The following is an 18,668-nucleotide window of genomic DNA, read 5'->3' on the forward strand; positions in this document are numbered from 1 at the left end:
TACCGCATACATACCCCCGCCCACCTCGCCAATCTACACCCCAGCACACTAATGCACCTGAGCAGAGCCCAGCTTTGAAGCTTCAAGCGGTTAAAATTTTCTTTGACTCGTCACGGTGTCTCTTTACCTCTGCTCGCATCCTATCTATTCTTCCAGGCAGCATTTTCCGTTTATTTACATCAAATGAGTTGCTGATGGTGATGGTCAATGACTAACGGAATACCCTATCAGCCCATTACACTCGATGCGTTTTTCTCCAACAGTGAAACTGAGTAGCTTCTGTTCCTCATCCTCCTCTCGGGTTTAATGCATTAATCTTTTGTTCCTCAGGTACTGGATGACAGCGGGTTTGGTGCTGATAAATTCACAATGGTTCGCAACAACGATGGAACTGGTTCATTAAAAATAGTCCAGCCATTAGACTTTGAGAACCAGCTACAAAGCAATGGATTCAGATTTAAAATTCAAGTTAACGACAAGGTACACATAGACTAATATTATATTAATATTTACTAATCGATTAAGGACCATTAAAATATAAAGACTAATACATTAAAAATTTACTAAAGAGTTTTACACACTCAAACTTTTTAGTTGATACGAATTTCTATGGTTAATTAAAAATAATTTTCCTGGTTAAAATTTTTATCTTGAATAAAATTTATTTTTTCATCAGCTTAAATGTAAAGACATAACACTAAAAAAAAATGGAAAAATACTTTCCAGGGCGAGGATAACGACAACGACAAATACCACGTCGCGTACTCCTGGGTGGTAGTTAAATTGCGGGACATAAACGACAACAAGCCCCAGTTCGATAAGTCAAACATCGAAACGACGGTACTCGAGAACGCGGAAGTCGGAAATAGCCTGGAAACCTTCAAAGCGACGGACCCCGACCAGGGAGGCAACAGTAAGGTTTCTTACGCGATTGACCGAAGTTCCGATCGCAAGAGGCAGTTTCATATCAATGAAAACGGCACTGTCACCATACAAAGGAGCCTCGATCGAGAAGAAACCCCGAGACATCAAGTATGTGGAAATTGCTTCACTTTTCATCTTTTTCAGCTTAATAAAAAAATATTAATTATAAATTTATTATCAAAGTGCTTTTTTTACAATTGAAATTTTTTTATAAATGTCCGAGATAAATTATCTGAACATTTGAACCCTTGGTAATAAATATAAATTCATTCTAGGTCAAAATTCTTGCGATCGATGACGGAATTCCCCCGAAAACAGCGACTGCGACACTAACAGTGATAGTCACGGATATAAACGACAATCCGCCGACTTTCTTAAAAGATTACAGACCCGTTTTGCCGGAGTATGCGATGCCGAGAAAAGTGATTGAGATATTAGCGACCGATGACGACGACAGGTCTAGAAGCAACGGGCCGCCTTTCACCTTCAGAATGGACCCCAATGCCGACGACATCATTCGCGCGAGCTTCAAAGTCGAGAGTGATAACAGTTAGTAGCGATTATCTTGGACTTTGATGGTATTGTTCCCGGTATCCGGAGGTTTACTGTATTAATCTATTCCTTTTGATAACAGAGGGTGCTAATGGGGACGGTATGGCGATTGTATCATCCCTGCGCTCATTTGATCGCGAGGTACAGAAGGAATATCTAATTCCCATAATAATAAAGGATTCCGGAACTCCGCTTATGGCCGGTACGAGTACTCTTACTGTTGTAATTGGCGATGTTAATGATAACAAAATGCAACCTGGGTCTAAGGATATCTTTGTATATAACTATGCTGTGAGTATTGCTTTTTTTATCGCTACATTTTTGATGTTAAATTTTTTTTTTTTCTATGAAAATTTCTTTAATTTAAAATTCAATTTTTTAGAAATGTTTTTTTTTTCCACATTGATTAAATTTAATATTCATATTGATAAAAATGATTTTTACTCTCAAGTAAAATAAAAAACAGCAATAAAATAAAATGAAAAAAAAAAATTGTAGTTTGTGTAAAATAAATAAAAGTGAATTGATATTGACACTAAGGCTAAAATAAATAAAATTTTATAACGAAAAGCCGAAACTATAAATTCAAACTACAAAACATAGGTCACGTTTATAAAACATCATCAAATATATAAAAAAGAAAAAACCTTTCAGTGTTATTTTTTTAATTTTTTATTTAAAAAAAAAAAAAAAAAAAAAAAAATATTTTTTTTTCGCATAAAAAATAAGCACTAAATTCTCAATAAAAAAACATTTTAACTAAACTCAAGTGCAATGAAGTCTTTAGACCAACAAATAACACTTGAAAACCCGGATATTTTTTTAAAGGGACAATCACCAGACACGGAAATAGGTAGAGTTTACGTTTACGACCTGGACGACTGGGATTTGCCGGACAAGAAGTTTTATTGGGAAGGTTTAGAGCACGCCCAGTTCAAGCTCGACGAAGATTCAGGGATGATATCGATGAAATCCGGCACCCACGACGGAAAGTATCATTTACGATTCAAAGTTTACGACCGTAAACATACCCAGACTGACGTCCCGGCAAACGTAACCGTCACCGTAAAGACGATACCGCACGAGGCAGTAATGAATTCCGGGTCAGTACGTCTGTCCGGAATATCCGACGAAGACTTCATCCGCGTGTGGGATTACAAGAACCAGAGGCTAACGCGGAGCAAAGCGGATCTGTTCAAGGATAAATTGGCATTGCTGCTGGACATCGAGAGGGAAAATGTCGACGTTTTCAGCGTGCAGCAGCGCAGAAAATACCCGCCGCTGACAGATGTGAGGTTCGCGGCCCACGGGTCCCCCTACTACAAAGCCGTCAGGCTAAATGGGATGGTCCTGATGCACCGGGAAGAAATCGAGAAAGAGGTCGGGATAAACATCACCATGGTTGGGATTGACGAGTGTCTCTATGAAAACGAGGTCTGCGAGGGAAGCTGCACGAATATTCTCGACATTAATAATCAGCCGTACATGGTGAATGCTAATAAAACCGCCCTGGTCGGCGTCAGGGTTGACGTTATTGCCCAGTGCACTTGCGGTGCCAGGAACTTTACCACCACCGAGTCGTGCCGGAACAGCCCTTGCTACAATGGCGGACGGTGCATCGAGGGCAGATATGGATTAACGTGAGTTGAATTTATAAATTCATTTATTAATGATAAATTAAACATACCCGGAATACTAAACGCTCCATGTTAATATTGACGCGCTCCAGTTTGAAGATATCACGCTCGCTTTACCGCTGATATTTGATCCTCTATTTTTTTTAATATCACCACAAAAAAAAATATCTTGGCTCGAAAATATTTTTATGATTTAAAATAATTATTTTCTTGGTATTGAAAATTTTTAATAAAGCAAAATGATTTTTTTATGGAAAAAAAATATTTTAAACTAAGAAATTAAATTTTTTAAAAGATTCAATTCTTAGGTATATTTCCCATCACCTTTAATTTATAAAAAAAAATGTCTTAAATTAAGAAAAGAATTTTTTTACAATAAAAAAAATTTTTTTTCTGTGTACTGTTTAATTTAAATTTAAATAGTAATTACTTAATGCCGTGAGATATTTTATTTACCGCTTAATTCCATCGACAATTACTGCTTAATGATAATTGTCCCCCGTTTTTTGGTTGTTTGTAATTTAGATATTATCTCTAATTTCTGTTGACGTAATAACTGTTATTGTCCGAGTTTTAATCACATTCAAATAAAATAATTGTTGGATTTAATATATAAGTTTTAATTGTTTTTCAAGCGACTAAACTATGCAATTTTATTATAGCAAAAATGTACAAAACAAAATATCAAAATAAATTATTACTTTAAAAATGTATGAATCCTTATTATACGCTAGGACGCTACGCGATGCTAAAAAATTTACGGCTTTTATTATTATTTTTTTTTTTTAAACTAAAATCAAATTTATTTAAGATTCCGACGTTTGAAATTAGAAACTAAAATTGGATCAGGCGTGAGAGATTTAATCGTGAAAAAAAAAAAAAAAAATGAAATCACTAAAAGTTACTACACGGAAATTTATGGTAAATGATTTGCATTCAAATCATAAATTTTTACATAATGAAATGAAACCATAATAGGATGTTAACATATAAAAATATTAGATTTTTAAAATAAAATTTTAAAAAGTTTTTCGTTATAATAATAATTTAATTATTAAAATTTTAAATAAAAATATTTTGCGAATCAACTTCAAGTTTTTAATAGTTATAATTTATTAAAATTAATTAAAAGCTTTCAAAGTATTTCAATTATTAATATTTGAAATCAAAATTTTCCGAGCGTGAAATTAAAAAAAAATCAGTTATTAATTTATTTATTAGCAATTAACAAAAACAACCATTAATATTCAATCAGGAGATATTTCCATTCAAGCATCAAGTCAGCAGTTAATTAAACCTGACCCGTAGGCGGTGTAAACCCTCAACTCCCGGTAGCTTAATTAACAAAAATGACAGTATCGATCAAAATTTAATTACAACCGGACACTTAATTTCCAGCTTTACGTCAGATTGACATAACAGAACAAAAAGAAGCTGAGAAATAATTATAATCAGCCTGGTAAATGGAAATATATATTCTCCGATCATCAACTGAGTCAGTCTCCTTATTATGTTTGTTATTAGATGTCAATGTCCAGCGGGCTACAATGGGCCTAGATGTCAGCAAACGGCGCGGAGTTTCCGTGGCAACGGCTGGGCTTGGTACCCGGCATTAGAAATGTGCGACAACAGTCACCTCAGTTTTGAGTTTATCACACGAAAGCCTGACGGTTTGTTACTGTACAATGGCCCTATTGTGAAACCAGAATCCGACGAAGTTATGGTTTCCGGTAAGTTACTAAACTTTCATTTGATAATTTAGTTTCGCTCCTCCATCTTCATCTTCCTCTTCCCCTTTACTCATGAATATAACATCAAATTACATCAATATTTACATTTCTATTGAGATGTCCCCTTGTCTCAAACTATCAAAACTGTAACACGAATTCCTCCTGCTTCTACAGTGCTCTATAATATAATACAGGCTCTACTTATTCCCAAAACTAATATCTAGAGAGCAAACTTCGGGAGCAGTCTTTCTACAAACTAGTTAATAATTACATTTTCATCTTTCTTTGAGAGGTTTTGTACACTCTGAATTTTTTAGTTATCAATTTTTAATTTTTTATCTCGACAATATTTTCCTAAAATTTCAAATCAATTTAAGAAACCTCTAAAACTGAAATTTAGCCGCCAATAAAATATTAACCGACAATAAAACCATATAAAATAAATTTGAATTAATAAAAAATATTTAAAAATAAAAAATTCAATGTTTTATTATCAATAAAAAAAAATAATTAATTTTCTAGACTTTATTTCCGTGGAGCTCGAGCGAGGAGTACCGCGACTGCTAATCGACTTCGGATCAGGAACCTTGGAACTAAAAGTAAAGACAAAGCGTCCATTAGACGACGGAGAATGGCATCGACTGGACATTTTCTGGACGACAGAAACAGTAAAACTTATCGTAGACTTCTGCAAGTCCGCGGAAATAAATGAGCAAGAAGACGGAACTCCTCCAACCCTCGACGGAACATCGTGTCAGGCTACAGGAGCAGTTCCGCCGTTCAACGAGTACCTGAACGTGAACGCGCCTCTGCAATTGGGCGGGTCCTACATGGAACACTTTGAGTCGTCGCACTACAAGTGGAAGTCGCGGCCGATGAACAAGGGCTTCGACGGGTGCATCAGGAACTTGTTCCACAATAGCAAGCTTTACGATCTCGCTCACCCAGGTCTCTCGAAGCACAGTGTAGCGGGTTGTCCTCCGACAGACGAAATCTGCGGGAACCAGGAGTCGACTTTGAGGTGCTGGGAACACGGAACTTGCGTAGGAAGCTTCACCGAAGCAAGGTGTCAATGCAACCCCGGCTGGACCGGACCAGGGTGCATGACTCAGACAATCCCGACCACTTTCAAGCAGCAGAGTTATGTTAAATACGCTCTATCCTTCGAGCCAGACAGGTACTCGACCCAGATTCAACTGAGATTCAGGACCCGCGAGAATCACGGAGAGCTCTTCAGGGTTAGTGACCAGCACAATAGAGAGTACGCGATCCTGGAGATTAAGGGCAGCAGACTGCAGTTCAGGTACAATTTGAACAGTCTGAGGGTTGAAGAAAGGGACATCTGGTTGAGCGCCATCACTGTTGATGACGGGCAATGGCACACTGTGAGAGTCTCCAGGTACGGATCTGCGGCGACTTTGGAGCTTGATGGAGGCGAAGGACGACGGTTCAATGAAACCTTCTCCTTCGAGGGCCATCAGTGGCTACTTGTTGACAAGCAAGAGGGAGTTTATGCTGGTGGAAAGGCTGAATACACTGGAGTTAGAACCTTTGAGGTCTATGCTGATTATCAGAAAGGTAATATGTCGTATTAAATTATTTGTTTTCTGTCAATTTCTGTCAGGCGAATGTTTTGGTTGATAAAAAATTTTTTATCTATGAATTTTGGATCTATAAGTTTGAAGATATAATTTTTGATCTAAAATTTTATTTTAGACACATAATTTACAACTAAAAATTTAATAACAAAATCCTAAAATGTTAAATTAAATCAATGAATACAAGCAATAAATTTGCTCACAAATTGCGTTAATTGTTCCAGGATGTTTGGATGACATAAGACTGGAAGGCAAGCACCTTCCGTTACCACCGGCAATGAATGGAACCCAATGGGGACAGGCGACAATGGCAAGGAATTTAGAGCGTATGTGTCCGTCTAATAAGCCTTGTAATAACGTACTTTGTCCAGAACCGTTCGAGTGTATTGATCTTTGGAACGAGCACGCTTGCACGTAAGTAGATTATTTACTTAACCAATTAATCTAATCCCGTCATTAAAGGACTCCGAGTAGTCTAATTAGTTCCGAGTCTAATAGAGAAGACCACACTGAAGTTAAATATAAAAAATCCCCGAACAATTAAACAAAATAGTTAAATAAATTACAGATGCGGAGAGGGTAAAGTCAGATCCCCCGACGGCAAAGGGTGCACGGACAAGAACGAGTGCATAGATTACCCTTGTTTGAACGGCGGAAGGTGCATTAATCAAGACCCGAGGCTCAGGTACAGGTGTATTTGTCCCGACGGTTTTTGGGGCGAAAACTGCGAGCTTGTTCAAGAAGGACAAACCCTAAAGTTGAGCATGGGCGCGCTTGCTGCCATTCTCGTCTGTTTGTTAGTCATTCTCGGTGAGTTTGTACTTTAATTGTAATTTAATTCCAATTATTAATTTATGAAATATAATTATAATTATAATGGAGGAAGATAATTCATTTAATGATGCGATGGATGGTTTATTTTTTCAGTGCTGGTGTTGGTATTCGTGGTAATTAATAGAAGGAGGGAGGCCCACATCAAATACCCCGGACCAGATGACGACGTCAGAGAGAATATTATTAATTATGACGACGAAGGCGGTGGAGAAGACGATATGACGGCCTTTGACATCACGCCGCTTCAAATACCTATCGGAGGTCCTATTCCAGACATGGGAGGAAAATTACTATCGTGTAAAGCTGCATGTAAGTGAAGCTAATAACATTACCCTGTGGTTAAACATTTTTATTTTTATTTATTAATGATAGTTAATTAAAAAAAAAATTTTTTTAAAAGCTTATAAGTGTTTAGTTACGGTTAAAAAAAAAAAAAAAAAAAAAAAAATAAATAAATAAACTTCTATCTTCCTGGTCAATAAATCACTCGGAAATTAAACCTACTTGACAATTAAAGTCTTTGGGGAAAAAAATAGGAATAAGCTTGCAAACAAAAAAAGATAGAGCTTAAATTCTCTGGGGGTTTACTGGTGCCGTGACTAAAGTTTTTCTATTATTTTCTACCAAGAATTACCGAGCACGAAACAAATGTTTCCCTTTCGAGTCCTCAGTGACTTCATTTTCTATAAAATTCGAGAACAACTATTTACTTTACACATAAGAAAGTTTTAGTTTGTTGCAATGTTACGTCTGCAGAGACTTTGAGCTTTTGAATTATTTATTTATATTTTCAAATTTAATTTCTAGATTCACTGGGGCCAGAACCGAATATTGGAATATTCATTGAAGACCACAAAAAAAGGGCTGACAGCGATCCAAACGCTCCGCCGTTTGATGATTTACGAAATTACGCGTATGAAGGCGGTGGAAGTACTGCTGGATCTTTGTCATCGTTAGCTTCTGGTAATTAATAATTTATCCAACTACAAATTGAATTTCTTATAAATTTTTTTTTATCAGAAGTCTAGATCTCTTTTAATTTTTTATGCAAAATATTTACAATAGTTAGCTAGTAAAACAGTAATTAATAATGCAACAAGTACCCCGTCACGTCACTACGTCATAATCCGATAAAATATATAAATTAATTGGTACCCGAATAACTAAAACCTCAAACAACCCGGAAGTTAACCTTTGCTGGTAAACGATCAACGAGCACGTATCGACATTTCTTAGCCTCAAGCCCTCATTGGCAATCGCTGTAAAATAGTTAGCAAGCTTACTTAACATCCCTTGTAATTATATAATTTAACAACTTTGCTTTACTCGTTACAGGAACCGACGACGAACAGCACGAGTACGAGTATTTGGGCGCCTGGGGCCCGAGGTTCGACAAACTAGCGGATATGTACGGCCCGGCGGACGAGAGTGAGGAGGAAGAATAAACAATTAACAATTATTAATTGAATAAATAGAAAGATAAACAGCTTAAACTATCAGCCGCTATGATACCAGTGCGCGACGCCAATTTCCGCGATCTCATAAAAAATTATACCCGCTGTGAATAAATAATTCGTAGTGAAAGTTTCTGCCACCGACTTAAAAACTACCCGCCATTAAAATCTTTACTCTTAAAAGTTTAGCTGTAAAAGAAACTAAAAGCTAAAATTTGAGAAACAAAGTTTAAATATATAAATATAAAACCCGTAATTGTGTCCTACCTGAAGCACGAACTTTGCAATAATATTTAACTTAAATAATAATTATAAAAAAAAAACAAATATAAGTAATTATTAATTATAAATAAAATTAATACTTGCACGCATTGATGCATGGGTGTGTGTTAAGTGCGCGTTTATTTAAGCACTTCATTCCTAAATGTGCATATTTATTGTTAAGGTGACTTTTGTATAAATAATTTATTAATTTATTACCCGATATTTTTTATTGGTATTATTATTATTATAATTATAATTATTGATATTGATATTTTAAAAGTTATAAGATAATTTTAAAAACTATTTTAAATTATTATTACTATTATTAATTATAAACGTGTCGTGTGAATATCGGCTTACGTGTTTTTAACTCACGATAAATATTTTTATGGAAAATAATAATAATAATTATAAATATTAAAGAAGAAAATGAAATAATAAATTGATAACAAATACCAAAGAACAATCTTAAAGTTTTAAACTTTTGTCTTTTTTATACGTAAAAAATAAACTAATTAAAAAAAATATATATTAAATACTCGGATCTCAGCACGTGGAGATTAAGTCTCGATTTTCTATCCTTTTTTAGTTTATTGATTAATTAATTAATTAATTATATTGTATTGTATTAAATTATAAATTAATGATAATCTTTTTATTATACATTATAACTGTACGCAGTTAAGACCGTGATGTATAATAATTAACTGTATTACCTATACTGATAATTAGTTACCCCGCAATCTATCAATGGTTTATTGCCATACCTATCAATTAATTATTAATTATTATTATTAAATAATGATCCATTGCTCACATCGTGAACTAAAGATTAACATACACGTAGAAAAGTCATTAAAATATTTAATTAAGTGTAAAATAATTACACGAGGCTAAAACATTTATACTTGAGTCTCGGGACTTAAACAACAAACTTTGTATTTCTTTATGTCAGAGGCTACGAAGACCAGGAGAGAAAAAAAAAAAAAAAAACGTACGTCAGACAACATATGTATTAAATAAAATAAATTAAATTTTAAGATTTAAAATAAATAATCTCACGAGAAATACAACAAGCTTAAGAACGCTTAGTTATTAATAAATGTCGTACTTGTTTGTGTGAATAAAAGCAAAGACAAAATCATTTAGCCATCCAATCGACTGATTTGTAAATTCTCAACGGGATATTAATAGTCAATTTAACGATTAGATATAAATATATATATATAAATATATAAATATAAATATAAATATATGTATTATAGTCATCAGACTATTTGTATAAGTGCATAATTATTGATGTACGGATGTGTAATTATAATGATTATTATTACTTATTTTTAAACAAAATTATTATTAAAAAGAATTGATGATTAAAATAAATGGAAATTACGATGGAAAATCAGAGCAACGAAGTGAATTGTAACTCTGGTTTTAATTATTTTAGTTATTGTAATTTTTAATTGCATCATTTAAATGTTGTGATAATTATTTCTACTATTTTTTTTTGGTATTTTAAAATTTTGTGGCTCTAGATTTAATTTATAAATTTTTTTTACCTTTGATACGACTTTTTTTAATATTAAAAATAAATAAAAAAATTTTTTTATCGTATTTATATTTTATTTAATGTTTATTAATTTATTTAAAAAAAAAAAAAAAAAAAAAAACTAGACACTTTTGCAATTAAATCCCGAAGCTAGAGCGACAAAATTTTGAAGGACCCTTAATCGCGTATACGCTGTCCCAAAAATCCTCTTCCTAGTCTATCATATGTCATATATATCATATATTTAGTATTAAAATTAAAAAGTATATTATTATTATAATTAAAATTATAATTATAACATTTATTAAATGTTTCGTCTAACATATGTACTTCCATAATCCCTTCCTCGTTATCTACTTGCACTCCTTTATTCATCAACACCTCGTTCATTGATCATTACGTCGTCATTATATTTACCGACTATAGTTGTGTTTATTTAAATGAAACTCTATGATATGATAAAGAATTACTTTAACGCCATCGAATTTTTAGACATTAAGCAGAGACAGTATTCCTACAGACTGGCATTAAATTGAGAAAAGATAACTAAACGTTATTTAAATGAATAAAATAACAAAACTATTAGAAAAAAAAAAAAAAAAAAAAATAAAAGAAAATGTTTTATCGTTAACACATGAGTTTATTGTGTGCAGTGGCATTAAGAGAGATGATTAGATTGCTATTGTGTATGTACATTGAAGATTAACAAAATATGATAATGATTATGGTAATGATTATGATGATGATGATGATAATGGTAAAGAAACAAATCGTTATTACACTGATATATTTAATTATTATTATTGAATATTGTTTTTTTAATTATAAATCTTGCTGAAACTCAACTCACTCAAACGACAATTCATTACACCTATTCATTTTTAATTATTCAATTCAAATACTGTCAATATCTTGTACATAATGTAAAGTAACGAGAGTGAGTGCGCACATTTGAATTAAACACTCTAATTGAAATGACAATTACTAAAAACTGGTTTGACTTTTTTTTGCGCACAATTAATTTTTAAAACTTTGGATTTTTTTATGGAAAAAATTGGAATAATTTTGAGTTAGTAGAGCAAGATTAATAAAATTGATTATTTACCAGAAAAAAATAAAAAAGTAAAAAAAAATAAGCCAATAAATATATATTTACTGTAGATGTTGATACACTGAATACTAAATATGTATATATATATATATATATATATATATATATATATATATATATATATATATATATATATATATATATATATATATACAATATATATGTACTGCCACTGAACACATCTCATTAGTACAATTACCGAATATATATGAAAAAATATTATTATAATTATTACGATTATAATAAAAATTGTATCGATTAGAGATTACTATCTGCAGTATAATCGACATTCGTATTTTAAATTTAATTGGTATTTATTATTAATTACTTGATATTAACACTATAACCATACCATTTGTACGTTAATTATACTTCTGTTTGGACGAAATAAATGCCTTCTTTTTAATAATAAAAAAAAAAAAAAAAAAAAAAAGGTATATAAAATATATTATTAAATTTCTTTTAATCCTAAAAACCCCCAAAAGAACCTCAAATTTATCTAATAAAAATTTGCAATTTATTTTTTTCTATAGAAGAAAAATCAAAAATAAAAAAAAGAAGAAATAAATAAAATAATACAAGTTTTCATTCACCACCGAAGAAAAATACGTTAGATTTTTCCTGAAACAAAAAAAAAATTATTAGCATCAATTGAAAAATTAAAATTATTGCAAATACCTACTTCGGAGGACGCCATAAAAAAAATTCACCGCTAGAACTCTCTATCTTGACCTGGTACTCCATTTTTTACACCAATATCACTGCACAAAACTTCACAAACTCACAGAACTTATAATTTTTTTAATAACACTGAACTTGACAGACATTAGAAATTTTTTTAGAATTTTATAACAATTAAATTAATTTTTTTTGCCATAATTTATTTATTAAAAAAAATTCTAAAAATTATTAACTATCTGCTAAATTTATTTTTTCACTTTTTTCACGGTAATTTAAAGTACGGTTTTAAAAAAAACATCACTTCACTTAAAAAATAAAACTTTGTTTTCTCGAAGCTGCGTGTATTCTTCTCGGCTCAACCAGTTGGCCACAAATCAGTGAGCCTCGTATTCCAAATGGGCTAAAATTATTTAAAAAAAATATTAAACTAATTACTCACTTGACACTGCACATATTCTTCTCGACCCAGTTGGTTGGAAATGAACCAGTGGGTCTCGTACTCCAGTGGGCTAAAATGACAAACGCCATTTTGTGCAGTCTTCTTGACTCAACTGACCAACAATTGACCAGTGAGTCTTGTGATCCTAGATGTAAAAAAATTAATCAGGATTGGTGAAAAAAAAATTAAATTTATTAAAAAAAAATATAAAAATTGAACAATAGCAACGATACCTGTGGAACAACCTAGAAAATCAACCTAAAATGGCGGAAAAATAAAATTTTTTTATTACTATTAAAAATTGTATTTTATTGAAAAAAAATATTATTAATTTAAAAAATTTATCACAAATTTATCAATAGAAATATTAAAACAACGGATTTAATTTATTTAAATAAAAAATAGTCTACTTGTAAATGGAAAACGAACGACGCAAAAAGTTTCCGCGAAGCTTCTGACCGTTACACTCCCAACCGCCAAAAGTGCTGTGACCGTTACTCTTCCAACCGCCAAAATGGTGTTTCTAAGACGCTACCGTTAGGAGGCGCTTTTAGCGGGAAATTTTAATTCAAAAATTTTACTAAATTATTAGATATTTTTTTATTAATGTAATTAGTTTAATGTATTAAAATAATTATTTATTAATTATTAATATTATAAACCGGTCTAGTATAATTTTAATAATTTATTTTTGTATCCGCAATTTCACTCGGAAGTAAAAACGTAAAAGTTGTCAGTTACAAAAAAGGAAAAAGTGTTACCATTGTTGCAAAGCGGATTAATTAAGAACTAAATTTTATTTAAAAATTTCCGCCTCAGATATTAAATAATTTTTAGAATTTTTTTTAACAAATTATGGCTAAAACAATTAGAAAAATAAATTAACATATAGAAATTTAAAAAAAAGGAAAAATGAAATTTTTTTAACAAATTTGTTTGTTAAAAAAAAATTAAAAAATTTTATTTAAGAATATGATTATGGATTTAATCAAATAAATATCACATATTTCTTCATAGTTTATAAAAATAAATTTATCTAAGATTAAATAAAAAATTTTTAAGCTCAAAAATACAAAAAAGACAATTTTATAAAAAAAAAAATTATTTTAAATTTTATTGATTAAAAAAAATATAATTTATCTGCAGCTTCTACAACAAGAATTATATTGACAGCGCGAGTACTTTCTTCTCTGGCTTGCGTTGTACGGCTCGTCGACAAACCTGACGAATTGATTCATTGAAGGAAATTCTGAGGATATTCTCTGATATAATTTGCACAGAGCGACTTCCAGGAATATTTTCAATCCAAATATGCTGTAAGAAAAAATAACAACAATTAGTCAACTGTCAGGTAATAACAAATAATTAATTATTAATTATTAATTACTTGTAAATAGAAAAGTCAACTGCTTCTGTAATATGGAGTGTCATTAAAAAAAAACCAAATGACACCAAGTACGTCAGAGCCATCGGTAATTCATATTTGATGATCACGTCAGCTACTTCTGTTTGTTGGGACTCTTTCAGCATCTGCAAATAAAAATCACAGGTATGAATAAAAATTAATTGAAATAAAATATTGAAATTTTATTTAAAATTCAATTTAAAAAAATTGAAAATTAATTTAGCAGATACTTTAATTTATAAAATAAAGGTGTAGAAAAATTATTATAAATGAATTACGTTACGTGACAAATCCTTTTAGGAAAGACATGCAACAAGAGTGCGTCGATGGGACTCCAGACACAAGCCAGAGAGAATTCAATGATGAACATGGTTGCCAGTAGCTGGAAAAAGTAATTAATAAATCAAATTAATTTAGCAGATATTTAATAATTTTTTTAACAAATAAATTATAGCAAAAAAAAAAATTTTTTTTTAAAAATTGACATTTAAAAATTAAAAAAAAAAAAACTACAAATGCAATTTTTTAAAAATAATTTTTTGGAGCAAATTTATTTGTTAAAAAAAAATTAAAAAATTGTCAAATGACAGCTAACTTTAATGTCATATTTTGTAAATTAGTAATTTATTAATTTTAATAAAAGCTTACCTCATACAGACAAAGAAAGGGTGCTACGGGTTGGCGAAATGATGAAGGAAACAACGTGACTCTTGCAATGATAACATAGACCCCAGCAGCAAAGAAAAATAACTTAACCTGGGTGCCCCAGTCATCGTAATCATCTTCTTGCGAGCTTGTTTGAAAAATGTAAATTCTACTGGTATTTAAAATCAACGCCCAAATAGTACAGAGTATTTTTGTCATTATTAATTTATCATATTTATTAATAATTAATTACTCAAGTAATTCATGCTGACAGACGTAAATTAAAAAAAAAAATCTAAAACCATATTTGACTTATAACTCTGAACTTGTTTGCAATTGGACGTTTTTTATTTTATATAACTTACATCAATTTTAAAACTTATAACTTTTAATTTAAATATTTTATTCCAGTTAAAATGACGACTTGGATGTATCAATCGACCCGCGAGAGTAAAAAAACCAACCAGTTACTTCAGGATCTTGGAAGGAAATCCTACGAGCGTTGAGTCCTCTTCCCACAAGCCATAAGTTATAGATTTTGTTCCTGAAGAAAACAATACCTCGCTCGTTCGAAGATTCTCTGTCATATTCTCAACGACTATTCACTAATCACTAATTATATTTATTAAATTATTTTTTGTAATTATTTTTTTTATTTTATTTTAGAAATTACCTGGACAAATAATCGAGCAGAGCATCAAGAGATTCTGTAGCGTCCATCATCCATACGAACGATAGTATGGACAAGCAAGATGTCATGTAGTTGGCAGCCTCGTCTGTTGCCATGAAATTAGCGAGACCAGCAACTACTGAGTAGGAATTTAGTCCCATCGTTGAATTTATCCACATTAGCTAGAATAAAAATTAAATTAGTATTTTTCTTAATTCAAACGAAGAAAAATAAATAAACTTACCCATTTACTTGACTCTTGAGTCAGAGCCCAAATAACGTGGACAAGAGGTGTCCAAATTACTCTAGTTGATAAGTTAGCAACTAAAGCAGCAACTAACATCTGAAATGATAATTATTTGAGTAACATTGACATTTTGCTTATGCTCTTAATAATAAATTAATAAATAAAAATTAAAAAATATATTTTACTTCGTAGATGTACAAAAGATAAGCCGGTGGTACTTTCAAAGACCTCGGCCAAGGTTTGTGTTCTGCAAAAACCGACAAAATCGAAAAAGTAAATAGCAGAGACGGGTATGAAGGATGAACAATTGGCCCGTCTTCAAAGCAGAATCCAATTATACATATTTGACGAATGTGTGTGTACATTCCTGCAGCGATCATCGCTATCCAGTGGCCGTTTATACACTCGACCCAATCTCTCACCGCTTCCATCCTGATAGAAGATTATGGAAATTATTTTATTATTATTAATTATACAAACTATTTATATTATCCTTTTAATTTAGATTGACTTATCATTCGTATTATTGTTTGTTATGTTTTGACTTTTTTCACGCAAACGATTGACGTTGAAAGGTTCGGTTACTCAAAACAACTTCACGTCAAACTCAGTTTTTTATTTTTATTTTATTTAATTACAACAAAAATTTTCAATTTAATTTTTTTTTTTTTAAATTTGATTAAAAAAAAATCATATTATTTATTTAGACTCTAAAAAAATGCATTAACTAATTTTTTTTTTAATGTGAATTATTCTAATTATAAATTAAAATAATTTTTCATTAAAAAAAAATTTCTAATAATTAAAAAATTAAATTGAAAGTTTGTAAACTTTCACAAAAGAACGTAGGTCACCTGCAGGTCAGAATGGTCTTACCCATAATTTATTATCGAGCATAAAAATGAATCCGTTTGCACCCTAGCCAATAAAACTGATGAACAACATACTGTGTAAAGTACATTACACTTCATCCATAATACATTGCATTAGCTGATAGCCCAGAAAAAGTACAGAATTAAATAAAATAAATCACCCGCATAATTCTCCGCTCAATCAATCGCAACCTGCTGGACTTTATGTATATATACATATATAATTGCATGTATATGCATACATAAAGCTAAGAGGACTTTCCATATAACATATCATGATAAAACAACCCCGGCTGATAATCAAATACATAACAATAGGCATGACATTAAATCTCAGAGAACTCGGCTGCGAACAAGGACGCAGACAAAGCGATCATCGATCCGTGTGACATCAGGAAATTATCCTTTGATTATGTCACTCAATTTCCCTAGTTCATCTTCATCAAATTAATTTCCTGCGCTTCCCAACTTTAGATTAATCATCCTCTTACTCTTAAAAATATTCAAGTGTATTGTTTCATGCACAGAAAAAAATTTTATGTTAAAAATTTAATACTTTTTTGTGTTAATTTAACAATTATTCATTAATCCATTTTCGTTAAATTGCTTACAAGACAAAATATAAAATTTCAAACTTAAAAAGAATTTTTTTTTTTTTTTTTTTTTTTTTTTCCAGAAATAAAAATAAAAAAATGAAAAGAGAAAACTTAAACAAGGATATCTTTTCAATTGGTTCAATTGTAAGATAAAAAGTAACAGTAAGTGATTTGAACGATTATCCTTATCGATTGTCCGTAGCCATAGCAACGGCACAAAGACGTTCACAGTTTTTTATTTTTATAAAAATTTATATAAAGTACCAGTAGTTTTACAATTGCATTGTTTTTAGATTTATAAAAGAAGACTTTAAATTACAAAAGAGGATTTTTCTTTTCATTTCCTCACTTGCTCTTGTACTTGTAGATTTAAATAAGTCGCTCTTGATATAAGACGTCAATTATTTGATTTAGATTTATTCATTTAATTTTTTCATCTATTAAATTGTTTAAAAAAAAATTATTTTAATTTTTAAATTTATTTCAATATTGCCCAATTTTTTGACAACAAAAATAACCAATTAATAAAGTAGAATGAAATAATATAAAATTCTATTGTTGACATTTGACTAGACTTGAGGATATGCGGTCGAACTGACACAACTAAAAGCCTTTCTATCTCCCAAGGACTTTTATTGTAGACAGTTCTAGTCGTATGTGAATAGAGATACAATCTTTACTAGTGTCCTTACGTTTTCTGTACAGTACATGAATTTCCTCACGAGTGAGCGGATTCTTAAATTTCAATGCTGATTTGACATTCACTAAATTTTGTTTCGTTTAATTTAATGTAATATATAATAGATTTTTTCTAAGTTTTTCCTATTCACGTCTAATGTTAATTTAATATTTTATTTTCACAGCTTTTTCTTCAAGTAGTCCAAGGCAGCAAGTTAACTCGATTTAAATCAAACTGAGAATCTCTTCGTCAAGTTTATAATATAATTACGCTTCAATTTGTCTTCCCTTTTGTATCGATAACGTTCATTTAAATCCTTTATGCTCAAATTAGTAATAGGAATTATAATTAATAACTTTTACTTTTCTTCACGTTATTATCGACTGATTTTATTAAATGTTCATTGATTTTTTCTTACTTATTATATACTTTAGATTTTAACTTTATTAATTATATTAAAGTCACCTATTTAAAGTTTTTAATTATCAAATTAAAACTTTGTTTGATTGAAAATCAATACTCTTTTTATAAAAAAATTTTAGGGACAAAATAAGAAGCTGTAATATATTATAGGTCATATAGACGTATCATGTATTTTAAATTAAGTCTTAATTTATCAATTATCGATCATGTAATCAATCATTAAGTTATGTATTGCTTGATATTTTGCAATATTTATTGAAGAAAAATTACTAACAAGTTTTTTCATTAATTTAATAGAATAATAATAATTATTATTATTATTAATTTTTATAATACAGAAAATTAAAATTAATTATTA

General features: G+C 30.6%; 3 protein-coding genes and 1 long non-coding RNA gene across 10 annotated transcripts in view; 1 reads left to right on the plus strand and 3 right to left on the minus strand.

The window, feature by feature from the left end:
• Nucleotides 1–11,678, plus strand: part of LOC141528030 (neural-cadherin) — an 86,348-nt gene extending 74,670 nt beyond the window's left edge. For all 6 annotated transcript variants that reach the window (XM_074243877.1, XM_074243861.1, XM_074243869.1 and 3 more), the window contains 12 exons: nt 331–480; nt 727–1,032; nt 1,200–1,473; nt 1,559–1,767; nt 2,305–3,116; nt 4,638–4,843; nt 5,366–6,421; nt 6,666–6,855; nt 7,010–7,251; nt 7,369–7,584; nt 8,083–8,238; nt 8,611–11,678. In XM_074243877.1, coding sequence (XP_074099978.1) covers nt 331–480; nt 727–1,032; nt 1,200–1,473; nt 1,559–1,767; nt 2,305–3,116; nt 4,638–4,843; nt 5,366–6,421; nt 6,666–6,855; nt 7,010–7,251; nt 7,369–7,584; nt 8,083–8,238; nt 8,611–8,720 — 3,927 coding nt within the window. In that variant the 3' untranslated portion in view covers nt 8,721–11,678. The remainder of the gene's footprint in view (nt 1–330; nt 481–726; nt 1,033–1,199; nt 1,474–1,558; nt 1,768–2,304; nt 3,117–4,637; nt 4,844–5,365; nt 6,422–6,665; nt 6,856–7,009; nt 7,252–7,368; nt 7,585–8,082; nt 8,239–8,610) is intronic.
• Nucleotides 11,679–12,068: 390 nt separating this feature from the next.
• LOC141528427 (uncharacterized) lies at nt 12,069–13,319 on the minus strand. Its single transcript, XR_012479374.1, has 3 exons — nt 13,007–13,319; nt 12,336–12,918; nt 12,069–12,274 (listed from the first exon to the last, which is right to left on the minus strand). It is a non-coding gene; the product is annotated as an uncharacterized LOC141528427 (long non-coding RNA).
• A 433-nt stretch (nt 13,320–13,752) lies between these two features.
• Nucleotides 13,753–15,182, minus strand: LOC141528379 (uncharacterized). Its single transcript, XM_074244424.1, has 4 exons — nt 14,827–15,182; nt 14,462–14,560; nt 14,161–14,303; nt 13,753–14,087 (listed from the first exon to the last, which is right to left on the minus strand). The coding sequence occupies exons 1-4, from the start codon at nt 15,040–15,042 to the stop codon at nt 13,910–13,912; spliced, it is 636 nt and encodes a 211-aa protein (XP_074100525.1). The 5' UTR covers nt 15,043–15,182; the 3' UTR covers nt 13,753–13,909.
• Nucleotides 14,982–18,311, minus strand: LOC141528315 (uncharacterized). 2 transcript variants are annotated; one of them, XM_074244306.1, is made up of 6 exons: nt 16,617–18,311; nt 15,926–16,172; nt 15,738–15,836; nt 15,497–15,675; nt 15,189–15,367; nt 14,982–15,118 (listed from the first exon to the last, which is right to left on the minus strand). In XM_074244306.1, exons 1-5 carry the CDS (start codon nt 16,709–16,711, stop codon nt 15,235–15,237), a joined length of 753 nt encoding a protein of 250 aa, XP_074100407.1. In that variant the 5' UTR covers nt 16,712–18,311; the 3' UTR covers nt 14,982–15,118; nt 15,189–15,234. The 2 variants fall into 2 exon arrangements, with proteins under 2 accessions (XP_074100407.1, XP_074100416.1); XM_074244315.1 differs by lacking the exon at nt 14,982–15,118 and having other exon boundaries at nt 15,226–15,435; nt 16,617–17,242.
• Between the last annotated feature and the right edge of the window lie 357 nt (nt 18,312–18,668).

Source organism: Cotesia typhae, unplaced genomic scaffold (genome assembly GCF_013202065.1).
Source record: "Cotesia typhae breed Kobodo isofemale line unplaced genomic scaffold, CoteBio_Ctyphae contig_11, whole genome shotgun sequence".
Taxonomy (NCBI): Eukaryota; Metazoa; Arthropoda; class Insecta; order Hymenoptera; family Braconidae; genus Cotesia; species Cotesia typhae.

Coding starts and splice junctions, on each gene's coding strand:
- LOC141528379 (XM_074244424.1), bottom strand. CDS start 15,042: ATGACAAAAATACTCTGTACTATTTGGGCGTTGATTTTAAATACCAGT. Junction 14,561..14,826: donor CCTTTCTTTGTCTGTATGAG/GTAAGCTTTTAT, acceptor TACTTTTTCCAG/CTACTGGCAACCATGTTCAT. Junction 14,088..14,160: donor GTTGACTTTTCTATTTACAA/GTAATTAATAAT, acceptor TTTTTCTTACAG/CATATTTGGATTGAAAATAT.
- LOC141528315 (XM_074244306.1), bottom strand. CDS start 16,711: ATGAAGTGTAATGTACTTTACACAGTATGTTGTTCATCAGTTTTATTG. Junction 16,173..16,616: donor TGCTCGATAATAAATTATGG/GTAAGACCATTC, acceptor ATCTTCTATCAG/GATGGAAGCGGTGAGAGATT. Junction 15,368..15,496: donor CTGCTCGATTATTTGTCCAG/GTAATTTCTAAA, acceptor TGTTTTCTTCAG/GAACAAAATCTATAACTTAT.